Source organism: Papaver somniferum, chromosome 3, assembly GCF_003573695.1.
Source record: "Papaver somniferum cultivar HN1 chromosome 3, ASM357369v1, whole genome shotgun sequence".
NCBI classification, from domain to species: domain Eukaryota; kingdom Viridiplantae; phylum Streptophyta; class Magnoliopsida; order Ranunculales; family Papaveraceae; genus Papaver; species Papaver somniferum.
The window spans coordinates 50948548-50965256 of NC_039360.1; the positions used below are offsets into that span (position 1 = coordinate 50948548).

The window sequence follows — 16709 nt, forward strand, 5'->3', positions numbered from 1 at the left end:
TAACGACTTAAAGACTTCATTGGGATTGTGAAGCCAGACCCCAACTATTTTCTATGTATTTGCGTGTTCTGATCTTGCTTTATTCTATCATATTGAGTATTATCCTCTTTAATATTTTCTTGAGATATAATCTCTGATAGGCAAGATAAAAAGTAGTCACAAACATCTTCGTCTCATCGTTTGTGATTCCACAATATCTTGTTTCGCTACCATACGATTAAGATTATTGTGAGGTGATTGATATTACTAGGTTGTTCTGCGGGAATATTAGTCTGGTATATCCATTGGTTCCTTTTCACCTTGATTTATCAAAAGATGGAAAAAAACTCATAGGTATTCTGTGGGAGATAAATTTATCTATTCAATAGACTTTTATGTGTGAGAAAGATTTTTTTATCAAGTCTTCGACTTAGGGTCGTAGCAACTCTTAGTTGTGGGTGAGATCAACTAAGGGAATCAAGTGCGTAAAGTCCTGCTGGGATTCAGAGGCGTAAGAACGCGACTGTACCTTAATCAGTGTGAGATTGGTTAGGGCTCAACTACATTCCAGTCTGAAGTTAACTTGTAGTAGGATAGTGTCTGTAGCGGATTAATACAATGTGGTGTTCAAATATGGACTAGGCCCAGGGGTTTTTCTGCATTTGCGGTTTCCTCATTAGCAAAATTTATGGTGCATGTGTTATTTCTTTTCCGCATTATATTTTAATTGAAATATCATAGGTTATGCGTAGTTCAATCAATTAGATAATCCAACTTTTGGTTGTTGATATAAATTGATTGACACTTGGATATATTTGATTTGCTAATTACATTGTGAATCAGAGATACAACTCTTGAATATATTTCCATTGATTGAGTCTGACTGTCTAGTTGATTCTCTTGGAATTATATTGGAGTTTTGTCCATATAGATTGCCTAAACGAAATATTGGGTGAGGTTGTTAGACCCCCCGCTTTTTCAGTTATTATTTCCCCACAATGGGATAACCAAATAACCAATCTCGATAATCAAACAACTAAAATTGATGGTTTGATTATTGAGGACAACATCTTGTTGTTCGACTATGTTATGGAAGTCAACGACTTCCATCCCCTATATATAACATACCTTAATTTTATTTTAACTTACACCATCTCTATACCTCGTTCTTAAATTATTTCACACAAATTTCTTTTAGTCTCCCACTAAAACTTGTACTTACAACCTTACCTTATTCTAGAAATATGACTACGTCCTCTGCCTCCCTCCCTTTATGTATCCATAAACATTTTTCTTTCTAAATATAATATCGGGGAAGATATATACTTCTCTTTGTAGATCATCTATGTATATAATATATGGATCATATTCGATGGTGCACAACAAGCAAGTCCTACATCTTGGCAAAAATGTCATGAAAAATATTGCATAAATATCTATAATAAAAAATGGTCCTTGCGCGCAGGTTTTAATTATCAAATCATTTTAATATAATAAGAGGTCAGGTGTCCATATATTTTGCTTTAATACTACGACACAACCGAGCAAAAGAAGATAAATGAAAAATCTTTGCTGAATTTTAGGTTTCATTTCTCCTTCATGATGCAAAAATAAGAAAAAAAATCAATGGTATCATAAAAGAAAAAGAAGAAACAAGAAACTTCAAGTTTGCAATGAAACAGAACTTTTATAGATGATGTTAAATACGTGACACAACTTACCTTATTAAAGCCGCCAAAAAGGTAACAAAACTTACTGTTAGTTTTTTTTTCTTCAAGGCATCTTGTAGTTGATAAGTATTAACACCCTCGTTTTTGTGTGATTGTGTTAATTATTTGTCAACCATATCTTCGTATTTCATGGCGAACCACATATGCACCACAGAAATCTGAAACTTCGTGTAACTTACACCTATCAAACGATGTTATTATATAATGATCAATTAAACCTAAAGGTAATTACAACATGCCATCATAAACTACAATGACAAAGTCTATATCGGCGATGCTGCCAGTAGTTGTCCCATGACAACGACAGTCTCTTGATGTTCATCTACAAAATAAAAAACATTATAAATATAATAACAACCAATGTTCCACAAATTTCATCAACTAAGAGTTCCAGAAGAGAATCTAAACGTTCAAAGCAGAAGTTTCATTTATGAATGTTGTTTTTACGTTTTTAAGGAGTTGATGGACAAATTTAATCTTGAATGTCTTGATTAAATAGGCATAACAGTGATGATCCAAGACCTGTTTCAAATAATTTTTCTTTTCCCTAAACACTTTCTTTTCCTTTTGTTATGTAATTTTTTTGGTTCCTATATTTACCTATTTTCATCAAAACTTTATCTTTCAAGCTTGGCCTTCACTTGGGTTTTTTTCTTCTTCTTCAACGATGTTCTATTTGAGCCGAAATTACATCATCATAACTCCTATAAAACTAAAAAATAACTAAAATCATAGCATATTTACATAAAAACTAGCATATAAAGCATATAAAAAGTGAAAAATATGCAACCATCGTTGAGCTAAGGGTAGGCTGTAAGGAAGGGGGGAATAAAATTTTGATGTTGACATGTGGTACGATCATGACTTAACATGTGTTATGATATATTTAGTGAAATATCAAATGATATTTCCAATGAATTATTACTTAACTATTATTTTTTGGTAACAAATCCGTAGAAAACGTTGTTTGAGCTTAACAAACTTTTTTTTTCTTTTTTCTTTTGAGAATCTGGTGATAATCATTCCAGCATAGTTCAACTATTTTGCTGGATTCTCATAATAGTCTCTCGGGGAAAGTAACACTCATAATAGTCTTTACATGAAAATAAAACTCATAATAGTCGTCTTTAAGGAAAAATGGGAAAACAACAGAATCTTCGAAGCTCATCTAAAAACATTGTTCAACCAGACAAAGGCATTACTCTTCATAGTTTGTCTAAAAAATATTTTTATAAGAACATAGTTGATCGACCGCGCTTCCCCATATTTCCTACCATAATCTAGTTTATGTTGTTTTGAGCTAGGGCTCTTACCCTAGCTCTTTCCCTATCCATACGAAGTTTTACAATCAAGACTTTATGCGCTGTGAGCGCCAAAAGACTGCCAAAACAAAAATTCCTCTTATGTTTACAATTCGTCTCTGAACATGTGAACGGACCGACTGATTCTCCCATGTGTCTCCCCATCTTACAACAACAATCTTCAGATCTCTAGCTTAACAAACGTTAATATCACATGTTTCATTATCATTAGCTCCATATGCCCACATCAAAATCTGAACCACATAAAAAATTCAGGAAAACCGTTATGTAACAATTACATTTATATATATGTTGTCTATCATCTAATAACTTATATCGTAGTGGGTACAAAAATTTAGTTACTCATGTGTCTTGATTTGATTGTTTTTATCTTGGATTTACCATTATACTTTTTTTTTTTTGCAACTTGTTGTCTAATTAAGTATGTCGACTCTTGACTATATGGGCAACATTTTTGAGTTTGTTTTGATATCACCAAACTTAATGCTAACTATGTTGTTTTGTAACATACAGAAAAAGTAGTTGGACGTCGTATATTCATACAATCACTGATCACGAATGATTATCGGTAATATTTTGTTTTTTGTGATTATTTATGTCAAATTTCATGTCATTTATTTAGCTATTATATATCGTGATGGGAAAAGTTTTCTAAATTATAATGTTTATAAATTATTAGATTGTGAGATAATAATTCTATAAAGATTCTTCGGTCAAAGATGAATGTATTTCCAATTGGTATCCTAACAAGGAATACTAAGAAAACAAAATACAATAAAGAAATAGGTTCTGGATAAAAAAAATTTATCTCTCGATACTGATTGAGATTTTTCCAAAACCAGGACGCTCGTACATCAAGGAGTATGAAAAAACTATTACGAACTTTACATGCTGAGGGACTCGAAGAAAAAGAAGAACGTTTGTGGTTTTTAACAAGGTTTAGTGCATTATAATTCAAGGTAGTTAATGTGTGAATACGTTAGATTTAGTGACTAGAGATTTGCTAATGAACTTAGGATGGAATATTGCAAAATCAAGCAAATGTTGGGCTAAAATCAGGCATGTAAATTTCATAAAAATAATGGTAAATTGGCGGACTATTATATGAGATTGTTATTATTCCCTAATCTGAATGTGTGACGGACCGAAAATTTACATTAAACGCCAAGTTGTGCAATCCATAACTCCCAAATGCGCCACTCTGATGCTAATGACCGGGCTTTAAAGATTTTCTTCGCGCCAGAAAAAATGGACGTCCATTTTTCATTGCAAGCATGCTTCGCAAGCTTGATGCCTTAAGCTTAGTTTCCACATTGTTCCAACTTACACTTGTCTTGCAAAGGGTCATGCCTCGGACTCACACATAGGCCATTGCAATCATATTCATACGTTTTTGCTTCACTTCGGCATTGCTGAAAGCATGATCTTGCTCGTGCCAAGGATGTATCAGTCAGGTTCATAATCACTCTCGATGAATTTATTACTTACTTAAATCTTGATTTTGATAATTTTCCCCAAATTTTAGCTTGATTTTACTTATTATAATAAACACTTAGACGAAGAAACAGATTTCCTACTCATGAAGGAACAAAATGAAGATTTAATGAAAATAAAAAAGGAAAACCAAGGAGAGAATCGCAGATTTACAGCAGCTGGAGGAAGTGAGAAGAAAATCCCCCAGACCAAAATCCTCATCAGTAAGGAACAATATATCAGGCACTAGTATTTTCCTATACCATGCTTTGTATTTTTATATACCAAAACTACCCTCTAGACAGGATGTCCAACGAGTGAGTAATATGTCACCCGCGTCCAACCCTTGAAAATAGCCGGATGTAGAAATGCACACACGTCCACTCTACCGAATTGCGGGCTGGATATTCACCCATAAAATTTTAAATTCGGATCGGTTTGGGTAAAATCCGCGGATGCCGTTGTTTTCTTATCACCCCTAGGGCTAAATCTCGCAAAGTAAAAAAGAATCTTTCATCAAAAATGGGCACAGAGATATCGGAGTCGGAGTCCAAAAAAAACGTCTGCGTGATTCCAGCCTCCAGGTCATTTCATAAATGTAGATAAAAAATGAAAATCTAGCCGTTTCAAAATCAAAGCGCAAAACGAGCCCAAATTTTCAATTTCAAAATTTGAAATAATAAATCCCTAAAATTCATTTTTCATAATTTCAATTTCTCAAAGAAAGAGAAACTCAGTCACAACTCTCTTCTTCATAAACCCTAGATCTCTGTATATCTCTCAACAATGGCGGATGAGACAGAGAAAGTAGAAGAGAAGAAAATCCCTGTGTTTACAGTCTTAAAGAAAGGTTCTATTGTCAAGAACATCTATCTTGATAATCTATTGATTTCTGGGGAAGATGATTCTGTATTAGTCGGAGGAGAAGAAGAGGAGGAGATATTCATTGTTGGTAGACATCCAGATTGTAATATAATGCTAGAACATCCGAGTATTAGTAGATTTCATCTCAAGATTTACTCTAAAACTTCTTCGAAATCGATCTCCGTCATGGATTTATCATCAGGCATCTACAAAATTTACTCTGAAACCCCTTCTCTCTTTTAATTTTTTTGTGAATTGATTTTTGATTTGTGATATTGTTTTTGGTTTAAAGCTCATGGTACATGGATTTCGGATCAGAAGATTGAACCACAAGTTAGAGTAGATCTGAATGAAGGTGATACGCTTAGATTAGGTGCTTCAACTAGAGTTTACAGATTACATTGGGTTCCACGTTCATTTGATCTTGAAAACTCGCCCAATTTTGAAAATCCGTTTTCAATTCAAGAGAAAGAAGAGGTAGAAGAAGGAAGAGACGACATGAATGAGGTAAGATTTTGCCCTAATTTAGTTTGATTTTAGATTTTCCTGCATATCTAGGTTTTTTCTGCATTTTTTGTGAGAATGAAGTTTTTAGGGTTTAAAATATATGGGTTTTTGCTTTTGACAGAATGATTGTCTTGATTCTCATGAAAAATTCCCAAATGAAGAAAAGGAAAATGAAGGAGAAGTTAACGAGGTTAGGTTATGCTTTTTAACTTAGAATTTAACACTTTCTGTTTATAGTTTGTTGTCATTACTTATTGTTAAGGAAGTGTTATTGTTGTTTGACAGATGGAGCATGAAATCTCTTTTGAAAGAGAGGAGAATCATACTCTGTTATCGGCATTACCAATGTCGGAAAACGGAAATGCTTCATTTGTTTGTGAAGATGATAATGGAGTACATAATATGATGGCAGTGGTGAGAGAAGAAGGAAGGGAGAGTCCTTTGAGGTCTAGAGCTACGGGTGAAGAATCTGTGTTTTCATCAACCTTGGCTGCTGTAGAGAGTGTTGTAGAAGAAACAAGTCCTCAGCAGATTGACAAGGAAAACGTGACTCTACAGTCTCTTGTTGATATGAATAATGTATTATCTGAACTTGCAAATCAAGAGAGTCCACCAATGAAATCAGAAAAGAAGTTTGGTACGCCGAATATTTGGTCGAGACGAGGCAAGTCTGTTGGTTCGATTCAGATTGAAATAGCTAAGAGCAGTGTAAAGAAGGTTGAGGGTAGTTCTAAGCAAGAGATGGAAGAAGAATTTGCTCCAGAGAAGGAGAATTGTACACCAAGACCTGCACCTGGAATGAAGTTGATGAGAAAAGAGGTTGGGTCAGATGAGGTCAGGAATACTGGATCATTTGCTTCAAAGGTTAGGAGCAGAATGAAGAATATGGAGGTTAACAGTGCTAATGTGTTAGAGGAGGAAATAGTTTCTCGAATTCTTTTTCCAGGTGTAGATAATGAAGGTGAGGAATTGCATACTCCAGATAAAGAGAATTCTGCACCTAGATCCTTACTTGGATCGAAATCAAAGAAAAAGGGTATCTTAGAAGAAATGAAGAATCAAAATTCTGGTCCCTTGCGTTCTAAAGTTAGTACATACCCGAATATTGATGAAGATCTAGAAGCTGAAGAACTCTTTACTCCAGATAAGGAGAATATCACTCTAGGACGACGCGTACTTGGGATGAAATCAAAGAAGAAAGGTTGCTTAGCAGTAGTGAAGAACCAAAGTTCTGGATCTCTGGGTTCAAAAGCTGCAATGCACTCAAATATTCTTCAGGAGGAATATCGAAAATGTGAAGAAGAAATATTCACTCCAGATAAGCAGAATTTCTCCCCAAGACCTATATTTGGGATGAATTCAATGGAAGACGGTGGGCTAGAGGAATTGAAGAATTTTGAATCTCCAAACTCAAAGTTCATTACTACCCCAAATTCCGATGTCGAAGAAGGTGGATTCTACTTTTCAGACAAAGAGAATTTGACACCTATAGTTTCTGGAGACTCAAAATCAAGGAAATCTAGTTTTAGAGATCATGTAAGAAATGAATCAGAGATGATTTTGAGCAAGAGAGAAGAAGGAAGAGTGCCTTTTCAGTCCCTTCTATCACCAAATTCCATCAGCAAAAGCGTGTCAGAGTTCTCAGCTCCTTTTATTATTACTACCACGAGCTGTGATTCAGCCAACTTCCGCCGATCTACTGAAAAGAACTGTGTTTCATTTCCCAATGTAAGTTTCTTGGCCACAGTTACAGTTTTCCATTTTATACATTTAAGTAAACTAGTTTTGAACTGGATTTTTTTGTTGCAGAACCTGTCTGGCGAGGAGGCTAATAACAGAAGGTGGAATATGGTGGTAGATACAGGTTGTCTTCTAGATAAGGATTCTTGGAAGTCCTTAAAACTACTTGAAGGCATTAAAGGGACTCACCTCATTATACCAAGAATGGGTAAAACTTAGTCTTGTTCTTTTCATTGATTATCTTTTCTATCTGTGAGCTTATTTGATACAAATCTGCCATATGAAATTTGCTCCACTAAACCAGAATAACTGTCATCTCATTGTATCAGGAACCTGTAAAAGGATTTAGTCATCTTTGGGTAACATTTTGTGTTACCCGCATGCCAATAATTGTTCTCTAGACCAGAATAACTGTCATCTTGTCACATAAAGATTGATATTAGTATTTACTTATTTGTACTTTCTACTTTTGTAGTTGATTTTTATCTTCATTAATGTTCCCCGATTATTTTAAATTCTAAACCAAGGATGTACTTATCTCTGCATCACCATTGAGGATCTTACTTACACACATTAGTTTAATGTTCCAATCATATATGCAGTCATAAGGGAGCTGGATGGTCTCAAGCGACAGGGTAGCCGGGGTAGCCTGTTCAAAAGGGCAATAGAGGTCTCTTCTTCTGCTGTATTGGACTGGATCGAAGAGTGCATGATCAAAACAAATTGGTGGATTCATGTTCAGAACTCGCTGGAGGAGAGCTTGCCCACAGCACCAACCCCTCCTGCATCGCCACACCCTATATTAAGCGACGCAAATTACGATGCCTTTGGTAGGGCACTCCAGTTATCTTCATTTGGGAGTCCGGTGGAGATTGCTACCCCGACAGCTCAAGACCATACCCTTGAATGCGCTCTACTTTTCAGGAGAATTAAGAACAATGAACGCCTTGTCCTTCTCAGTAACGATGTTGCCCTGAAGATCAAAGCCATGGCAGAGGTACATTCTCCCCTCATGGATGACTGCTGGTTTTTGTAATTCTATTGCAAATCAAACCCAAACCCGATAACCAAAGAAGAACCTTACTATATTCAACTCATTAAGTGGAGATTTAGTGTCTCCTCTAGAAGTAGAAGAGTTCATCTGTTTTCTTAGATGAAACACATAAATCTCAGTGTCATTTGTATTCCCTTGCATGTCTTCCTTTAACAGAGCCAGAATAAGAAAATGCTATGATGATAAGGTCAACCTAGGTTCACGTAAACACCAGAAAGAGCACTATCATCACATGCTTTCTATTCTGTCATTACTAGATGTAGTGTTACTCTAATAAGTGTATACAGTTTTAATCAAGTTTGTCGGCTTGTCTCAGGGATTAATCTGTGAGACAGCTGAAGAGTTTCGAGAAAGTCTCGTGAGCCCATACTCTGAAAGATTCATGTGGGCAGGGAGCACACCGAGAGGACCTACTTGGTCTAGCTTCAATGACACGTCAGTTTTAAGAGAGAAATGTTTTCAAGATTTTCCGCTGAAGAAGACGAAGTCTGCTGAGGGAGTGAAGGGATTGAAGCTCATACTGCTCCATAACTCCTCGCATTATGGCAAGATAATGACTTCTACAGTCAACTAGAGAACCAGACGGTAGTCCCATTATAGATATATACATAAATTACTCAATATGCTGTTTTTGTTGTTGTTTCTCCTTGGAACAAACATGTGACACTGAAAATTGAGTTCATTTTCTGCTGGCCGAAACTTTTGGCCACAGAATATAAGAAAGTTAGTATTTGGCGACATCATATATCAACCCTTAAGCTGCATTGCAATGACATAATGTTTTCTTTCACTTGTTATAAGAACATAAGCGTCTGATAGATCTTATTATATCATGGTAAGTTTAGGATGTGAAAAATGCTTGTTTTAGGACCTTGTTACAGATAATGGTGACAACTCGTCGCCTGTAAGAACCTTCTCACTCTCTCAGAGTCTCAGTGATGGGCAAGAGTAAGTGTAGCAGATCTCTCCTGTGTATTAGCTAATATCATAAACAAATATTTGCAAACTGGTAGTCTTACAAGTGTTTTCTCCCCCTTCAAACTTTTTAGGTAACGTTAGAAGTCAATCAATTGAAAATAGATTTAAGGCTCAAATTCTAGATTTCTAGTTAAGATGTCCTGTTACAGGACCATTAGTGGTCTTAAAATGTCAACAGCTTGCAAAAACATGATGGTAAAATCACTAGATTGTTGTAACAGTATTATATACTAATAGAATACTTAAACAACCAGTACAATTAACACCCTAATAGATATAGCAGTATTGATATACTACGGATAGAGTGATATTCCTACAACTGAAGTACCTTGAAACATTAGGGAAGTAAAGACTTATCTGCCTATGTATATGCTATGAACACCAGAAAACTAACCCACAGCAGCAACACACACCATTTCATTTCATGCCAGTCTTGATGGTACTGCCCCAAAAGTCTCAAGCAGGATCGACTCTTTTGGCTGGTATATAATCTTCTTAAACATGTCTTTCTGCTCATTGTTCTCCAGCATCGCTTCTAAAATTTTATCATCTGATGACACTTTTGACGAATTGTTGTCTGGATTTTCTGTTTTCCCTTGCTCGGCGAAAAATATCTGCTGAGACAACTGATCCTTGTGAGCTTGTCGACAGTACTTGTTTTCTTCCGATGTCTCTGAAGTGATGAGATGATAAGTATATACCACCTTCTTCTGGCCCAATCTATAGGCTCTGCTTATAGCTTGCTTTGTCACTGATGGGTTCCAAACAACATCCAACATCACAATCCTTGAAGCACCAATCAGACTTATACCTTCTCCACAAGCTTTTATGGATGCAAGCATTACCTTCACTTGACTTTCGGGATCGTTGAAACGAGTAATCAGAGCTTGTCTTTTGTTCACATCGAGACTCCCATCCATCTGCAGTATCTCCTCCCCCATTCTCCAACCGTAAGCGGAATGAAGATACTCCTCTATAAGCGCAATGGGATGACGGAATTGACTGAATACCAGAACTTTTTCATTCATCGCGTCACTGAGCTTAATGAGTTGCATAAGAAACCTTGTCTTGACTCCTTCATGATAGTTCAATCGGAAAGCATCCTCTTTGATACACTGATTTTTCTTAATGAGTGTATTCACAACACACTTCTGATGATTCCATTGTTTTGCCAAACTGCACTTAATCAACAATGAGGGGTGCACAGAGGTTAATGCTACTGCACGTTCTACTTCAAATGAATTCTTTATCCTTTTTATAATTTCATCTAGAAGTTGCCTCTGCAAATCCGTTGGGTGCAAAACAACTACGCATTCCCGCAAACCAGGAAGTTTCTTTTGCAATATGCTTCCTGTATGAACATTCACAAAAGGCTCAATGATTCTCCTAATCTCTGCCACCCCAACATCTGAATTCTTGCCAATAGAACTGGTAAAGGAAGCCCATATTTCTCTTGACTGTTCCCCACTTTCAAGGGCCTTTGATTTCTTCTTTCGAGTCTGGTTTCTTTTGCTGGAGATCTTGTCAGCGAATTTTGGTCTTACCAGCCACAAAGTGTTGAAAAGCTCATCAAAGTTGTTCTGAAATGGAGTGCCTGATAGAATTACCCGCCTATCCGTTTTAACATTCTTTAAACACTTGAAAATGTTACTACTTGTATTCCGTGGCGTATGACCTTCATCAAGGATTATCAAGTTAGGCTTCTTGAGTAGAATTCTCCTGATCTCCTCACTCTCTTTATCTTCTTTGTTCCCCCCAGTTCTGTCTGCAGTAAGCTTTTCAAATAGTTGATAGCTTACTCCCAAGACACCGTTTCCACGACTCCAAGAGAGAATCTTCACCAGACGGTTAAACTTCGCGTCTCGTTTGTTCTTCACCAGCTTTCGAGCTGCAACGTCTTCCCTCCCTGAGAATTCCACAGAACTAATATTGTGAAAAGCAATGTCAACCTTCCATTTCTTGAATTCTTCCTCCCATGTCAGAAGCATGCTGCTTGGTGCAATAAGAACAGGTCTACAATCTCTGAATATCTCCATGTACGAACGGAGGAAAGCAATAGTCAATAAGGTCTTTCCAGTCCCTGGAGCATGAGAAATAATGCATCCACCAATACCATGAGGAGGCTTCTTGTTTTTCCCATCAAGATTAATGCCTCCTGCTAAGTTTCTCCACAAGAACTCAAAACCTTCTATCTGATGCGGATACAGATTTTCTTTTATGGCAGGGAACTTATCCCAGACAGTTCCTGTGGGTTGAACATTGGAATCCTTATCACCACCAGTTGCTTGCAACGGAAAACTATCAAACATACAGAACTCTGGATCATCAGGAGACAATATCCGACTTGGTCTTTCTCTAGCACATGGTGTTCCCTTTAACATGCCAAAAATGAGAAGTCCAGAAAAATGGTTAGTTGTTGATTTGATGCAGATAAGCCTAAAACTTGAAGAACATAAACAAAGTAGAAATTTATAAACTCTATGAGCTCTGTCAGGATATCTTGTGGAACTTTTATCATAGCTCTGACAGGATATATTTATGTCAACGTTCATACTTGTCAGTAAATGCCTAAACACAGAATCACATGCTTTCATTTAAAAGAGGACAACTTACAAAGGCTGGCAATATATGTCGGATTTCTCGCTTTACTAAAGAGCAAAACATGCATCGGATCCCAATTTCTTCATCAAGAATGAGTTGATGCTTTCCTACACCACAGGAAGTAAATCCATCCGTTACAATTTGTTGCTCCTCATCTTCTTCCATCGTAACCTGCAAGAATCATATACATTTTGTGCTTAAGCTGTAAACCAGAATAAGTATAAAAAAATGGCATTCTAAGAAAAGAAAAGGAATGCATTATAAGTTATAACAAACAATATTAATAGATAAGAACGAACTTACAGTGGAAGAAGCAGCAGTATCCAGCTCGCAAGATTTTAGCGCAAATTCATACTCGGCCCACAGCTTATCCATTTCTATCTCATAATCTGACTTCTCCTTGGGCAGGCGTTTCTCAACACCATAATTAAACTTGTATATATTCACTGGCTCAGGGACACTAGGAGCAACTTCAACGATCTCAGGCTCTTTCTCAATTACGTCCCCTTTCTCCCAGATAGTATTTAGAAAGAGCTTGAAAAGGGGATCAATCTTTGGACTTTGTACACGCTTGCCTCCTAAATCTCCATCCTCCTTTTCCGCGACATCAATATCATCGTCAAGTAAATAATCATAAGCGTCAACATCCTCATCATTAACAGCATTATCAACCTCAGAAAGATCGTCAATGCCAAGATCATCATCCTCGACATCATTGTCAATGCCAGCATCACCAGTACGAGCATCATCATCGGAAAGAGAATGAAATGCTGCCTCATCATGTACTGGACTAGTTTCAGAATTACTAGCCTTTCCATTTTTCAATGGAGATTGTTTCTCTGTCTCAATACGAACTGCGCGAGTACCAACCTTTTTCTTCTTCTCATTCTTTGACAGAGAATGAAACTCTGCCTCGTCACATACCGGAGGAGTTTGATAAGCACTAGCCTTCCCACTTTCAGGAACATTATTCTTTTTGTCAAGTAGAAGAGTACGATAAGTCTTCTTCTCCGTCTTCTGCTCCACAGAACGTGTTGAACCAGATTCCACCCTTGTAACTTTTGCTGTAGAACTATAAGGTATGGGGTTTTTCTTTTCACTCTTGGCAGGAGCTTGAAATGCTACTTCACTGTCTCTTTTTCTCTTGGAAGTTTTTTCAGCCTCAATCTTCTCCTCCTCCTCCTCCAGATCAACTGAAGTTGTTTTTGCTATAACTTCAACATCAGCACTGACACTTTGTTTCGTTGGAAGCGCAATACCATCTTCGGAATCATCAACGACACCTTGATGTTTCGGTTCACTAACTACATTTTTGGTGGAGCTTTCCTTGGCCGTGACTGTCTCCACCTCCACTACATCCTCCAAGCTAACAAAAGTACTTTGCAGTTCAGCTTCAACATCTGCATTGGTATTCTGGTTTTCTGGAAGTGGAATACCGTCATTAGAATCATTAGCGGGAGCTTTCTGTGCTGATTCACCGATTATATTACTGTTGGAGCTTTCCTTGGCTGCAACTGTCTCCACCTCCACTACATCCTCCAAGCTAACAACCGTTCTTTGCTCTTCAATTTCAGCATCTGCAGTGGCATTCTTGTTTTGTGCAAATACAATACCGTCATTAGAATCATCATCGCTGAGAGCTTGGTGAGCTGATTCACCAACTATATTCTTGGTGGCAGGAGCTTGAATTGCTTGTTCACGAACTCTTTTTCTCTTGCAAGTTTTTTCAGACTCAATCTTCTTCTCATCCAGATCAGCTGAAGTTCTTTTCGCTTGAACTTCAACATCATCAGTACTGGAATTTTGTTTCGTAGGAAGCGCATTACCATCTTCAGAATCATTATGACTTAGAGCTCGATGTGCCGGTTCACCAACTATATCACTGTTGGAGTTTTTCTTGGGCGGAATTGACTCCACCTCCACTATATCCTCCGAGCTATCAAAAGTGCTTTGCTCTTCAACATCAGCACTAGCATTTTGGTTTTCTGGAAATGCAATACTGTCATCAGAATCATCACTAAGAGTTTGATGTACTGGTTCAGTAATAATATTTTTCTTGGAGATTCTTTTCTTAGCTGCAACCGTCTTCTTCACCTCTTTCTCCAAATCAATAATTGTTCTTTTCGCATTAACTTCAACCTTAGCCACCTTAGCCTTGGCGTTCTTTGGTTTAGGAAGAGCGATAGCAGCGTCAGAATCTTCACCATCTCCAGATTCCTCTTCCACCTCCAATTCATCTGCGTCTTCGTCTGAATCTTCGTCATCCTCTTCAACTTCATGTATATCAAAATCCTCATCATCGGAATTATCATCATCTGTATCATCACTACTAGTAGTGAATTCAAATTCGGAGCTCGACTCACTCGAAGAATCCGACTCAGTCTCTTCATCATCAATAAGAACCACATCCTCTTGTTTAGAAGATCCTCCAGAATCCATCTTGGTTTTCCCCTTCAGATCAGAAGTGGAAGCAGCATTTTCTTTCGTTGATGCTTCTTCTCTCATTCGTCTCCATTCAAGAATCTTTTTATGTGCTTCTTCTTCTTCCTTCTTCCTGTTACTTCTGAAGTAAGTATCTTCTTTGTTAATCTCTTTCTTTCTCTCTTCTTCTTCTCTGGACCGTCTCCATTCAAGAATCCTTTTATGTGCCTCTTCTTCTTCTTCTTTCTTCCGGTCACTTCTGAAGCTGGTATTTTCTATGTTAATTTCTTTCTTCTTCGGAATCCTCTCTGCTTGTTCTCTCAATCGTCTCCATTCAAGAATCTTTTTATGTGCCTCTTCTTCTTCTTTCTTCCTATCACTTCTGACGTAGGTAGTTTCTTTGTTAATCTCCTTCTTCTTCAGCTCAGCTTCTTGTCTCGCTCTCTCCAATTCCCTGATTGTTCTCTCTGCTTCTTCTCTTTGTGTCCCTTTGTTTTTCTCTACTTCCTTTGACACTTTGTTGCTGATAATAGCTCTCTGTTTCTTCAACTTCCTTCTTTCCTCTTCTTCATCTTCTTCGTAATCAACAACAATGACATTATGACTAGTACTTGGACCAGTAGATCTCCCACCACCACCTCTAATAGGACCAGTAGAACTCCCACCACCACCTCTACTAGAAGTCCCAACACCACCTAGATTTTGAGCAGTTGAACTCCCACTAGCTCCACTTGAAGAAGCCTGTCCACCACCATTACTGCTTGCTCTTCTCTCATTCTTGAGTTTCTCATGCAGCTGTCTATAAAACTCAGGATCTCTAGACCTGGTTCTCCTCGCAATGGTAGAGAAATCCATCTCTACATTCACATAAACACAATCAGTACTTTTTTAACTTCACAAACCCCAGTCAACAGCTTGACACTTAAAAAATGAAAAATAAAAAACAAACTGAAGCATTCATTTATTAATTCTCTGTTTTATTATTTCCTTCAAACTAACGTACCATTAATAGCAAATTTTAACGTGGTTTAACATCGGAAACTCAAACGTTTCATTTTTAAAGGTTGCATCTATATTAGTTGTTTAATTTATGCAAAATCACTTCCAGAAAATCTCAAGAGGAGTTCAAGACAGTTTGATTTGAAATGCTCAAGTCAGATATGTGGACACAAAAGTCAAATTGTTAGAGCATCTACTGTTCAAGGAAAGAAGGTTTACTAAAATCAAAAATATCATCATCACAAAGAAGAAAAAAAAATTAAGAAATGTATTGCCCTGTAATCAAACACACTTCTTTCCAGAAAAGACGAGTATATAAACTAACAGAGAACAAGTAAGATAGCAGATGCATTCACAGTGAACATAAACAGAAGAAGAAAAACTAAAATTTCAACAGAAACAACTACTACTAAAAATCTCAAAGGAAACACAGAGATGCATTTAGGTAGAAAGAAGTGGAAAGAAAAACCATTACCCTTGTAAACTACTCCGGCCGGCGAGAAATAGAAAGGTAGAAAAATATGCAGAAGGAGAAAACTGAACCGTTGAAAACTGGAAGGTTTTTAGAGAGAGAGAAAGGAAAAGGAGATTTTGAGCGGCAAGAGCGTTTTACTGTGTTGTTTTTATAAACGAAGATGTGAAGAAGCCTTTAATTTTTGTTTTTACTGTATTTATGAAGCACTTCACCTAATACTAGAACAGTAAATTCATACAACAACTAAACTGCATCTTTGCTGTTTTGATACGAGTTTTTGATGACAGTCTAGTCCTAAGGGCTAAGGGTTTTAAACTCTTTAGCTAAAATGGCAACCAAATTTTTTGTATGGATTATTAGGTTTTCTATTCATAAATCCATACCTAAGACCTGATGTGCATTTAACTCTTGGATTGCATAAGCATAACTACAATCAATCAAATGTGCATTTATGCTTTGGGTTGCAAAAGTGTGAAAATGGGTGAACTGTTGCTGTTTTGCTTGTTAATTGCATCCTATTTGTGAGTTGATCCGAGCAAAACATAAATGTAAACCAGACGCAGTTA

General features: G+C 37.0%; 2 protein-coding genes across 3 annotated transcripts; one reads left to right on the forward strand and one right to left on the reverse strand.

Moving 5' to 3' along the window:
• The first annotated feature begins 5063 nt into the window (after positions 1 to 5063).
• LOC113356129 (FHA domain-containing protein PS1-like) lies at positions 5064 to 9453 on the forward strand. The gene is made up of 7 exons (XM_026599144.1): positions 5064 to 5570; positions 5661 to 5875; positions 5997 to 6065; positions 6161 to 7603; positions 7685 to 7823; positions 8218 to 8612; positions 8986 to 9453. The coding sequence occupies exons 1-7, from the start codon at positions 5291 to 5293 to the stop codon at positions 9241 to 9243; spliced, it is 2799 nt and encodes a 932-aa protein (XP_026454929.1). The 5' UTR covers positions 5064 to 5290; the 3' UTR covers positions 9244 to 9453.
• A 403-nt stretch (positions 9454 to 9856) lies between these two features.
• On the reverse strand, positions 9857 to 16419 carry LOC113356130 (SNF2 domain-containing protein CLASSY 3-like). Of its 2 annotated transcripts, none has more exons than XM_026599145.1 (4): positions 16144 to 16419; positions 12552 to 15526; positions 12261 to 12419; positions 9857 to 12019 (listed from the first exon to the last, which is right to left on the reverse strand). In XM_026599145.1, exons 2-4 carry the CDS (start codon positions 15522 to 15524, stop codon positions 10070 to 10072), a joined length of 5082 nt encoding a protein of 1693 aa, XP_026454930.1. In that variant the 5' UTR covers positions 15525 to 15526; positions 16144 to 16419; the 3' UTR covers positions 9857 to 10069. The 2 variants fall into 2 exon arrangements, with proteins under 2 accessions (XP_026454930.1, XP_026454931.1); XM_026599146.1 differs by lacking the exon at positions 16144 to 16419 and adding an exon at positions 15673 to 15737.
• Positions 16420 to 16709: the final 290 nt, after the last annotated feature.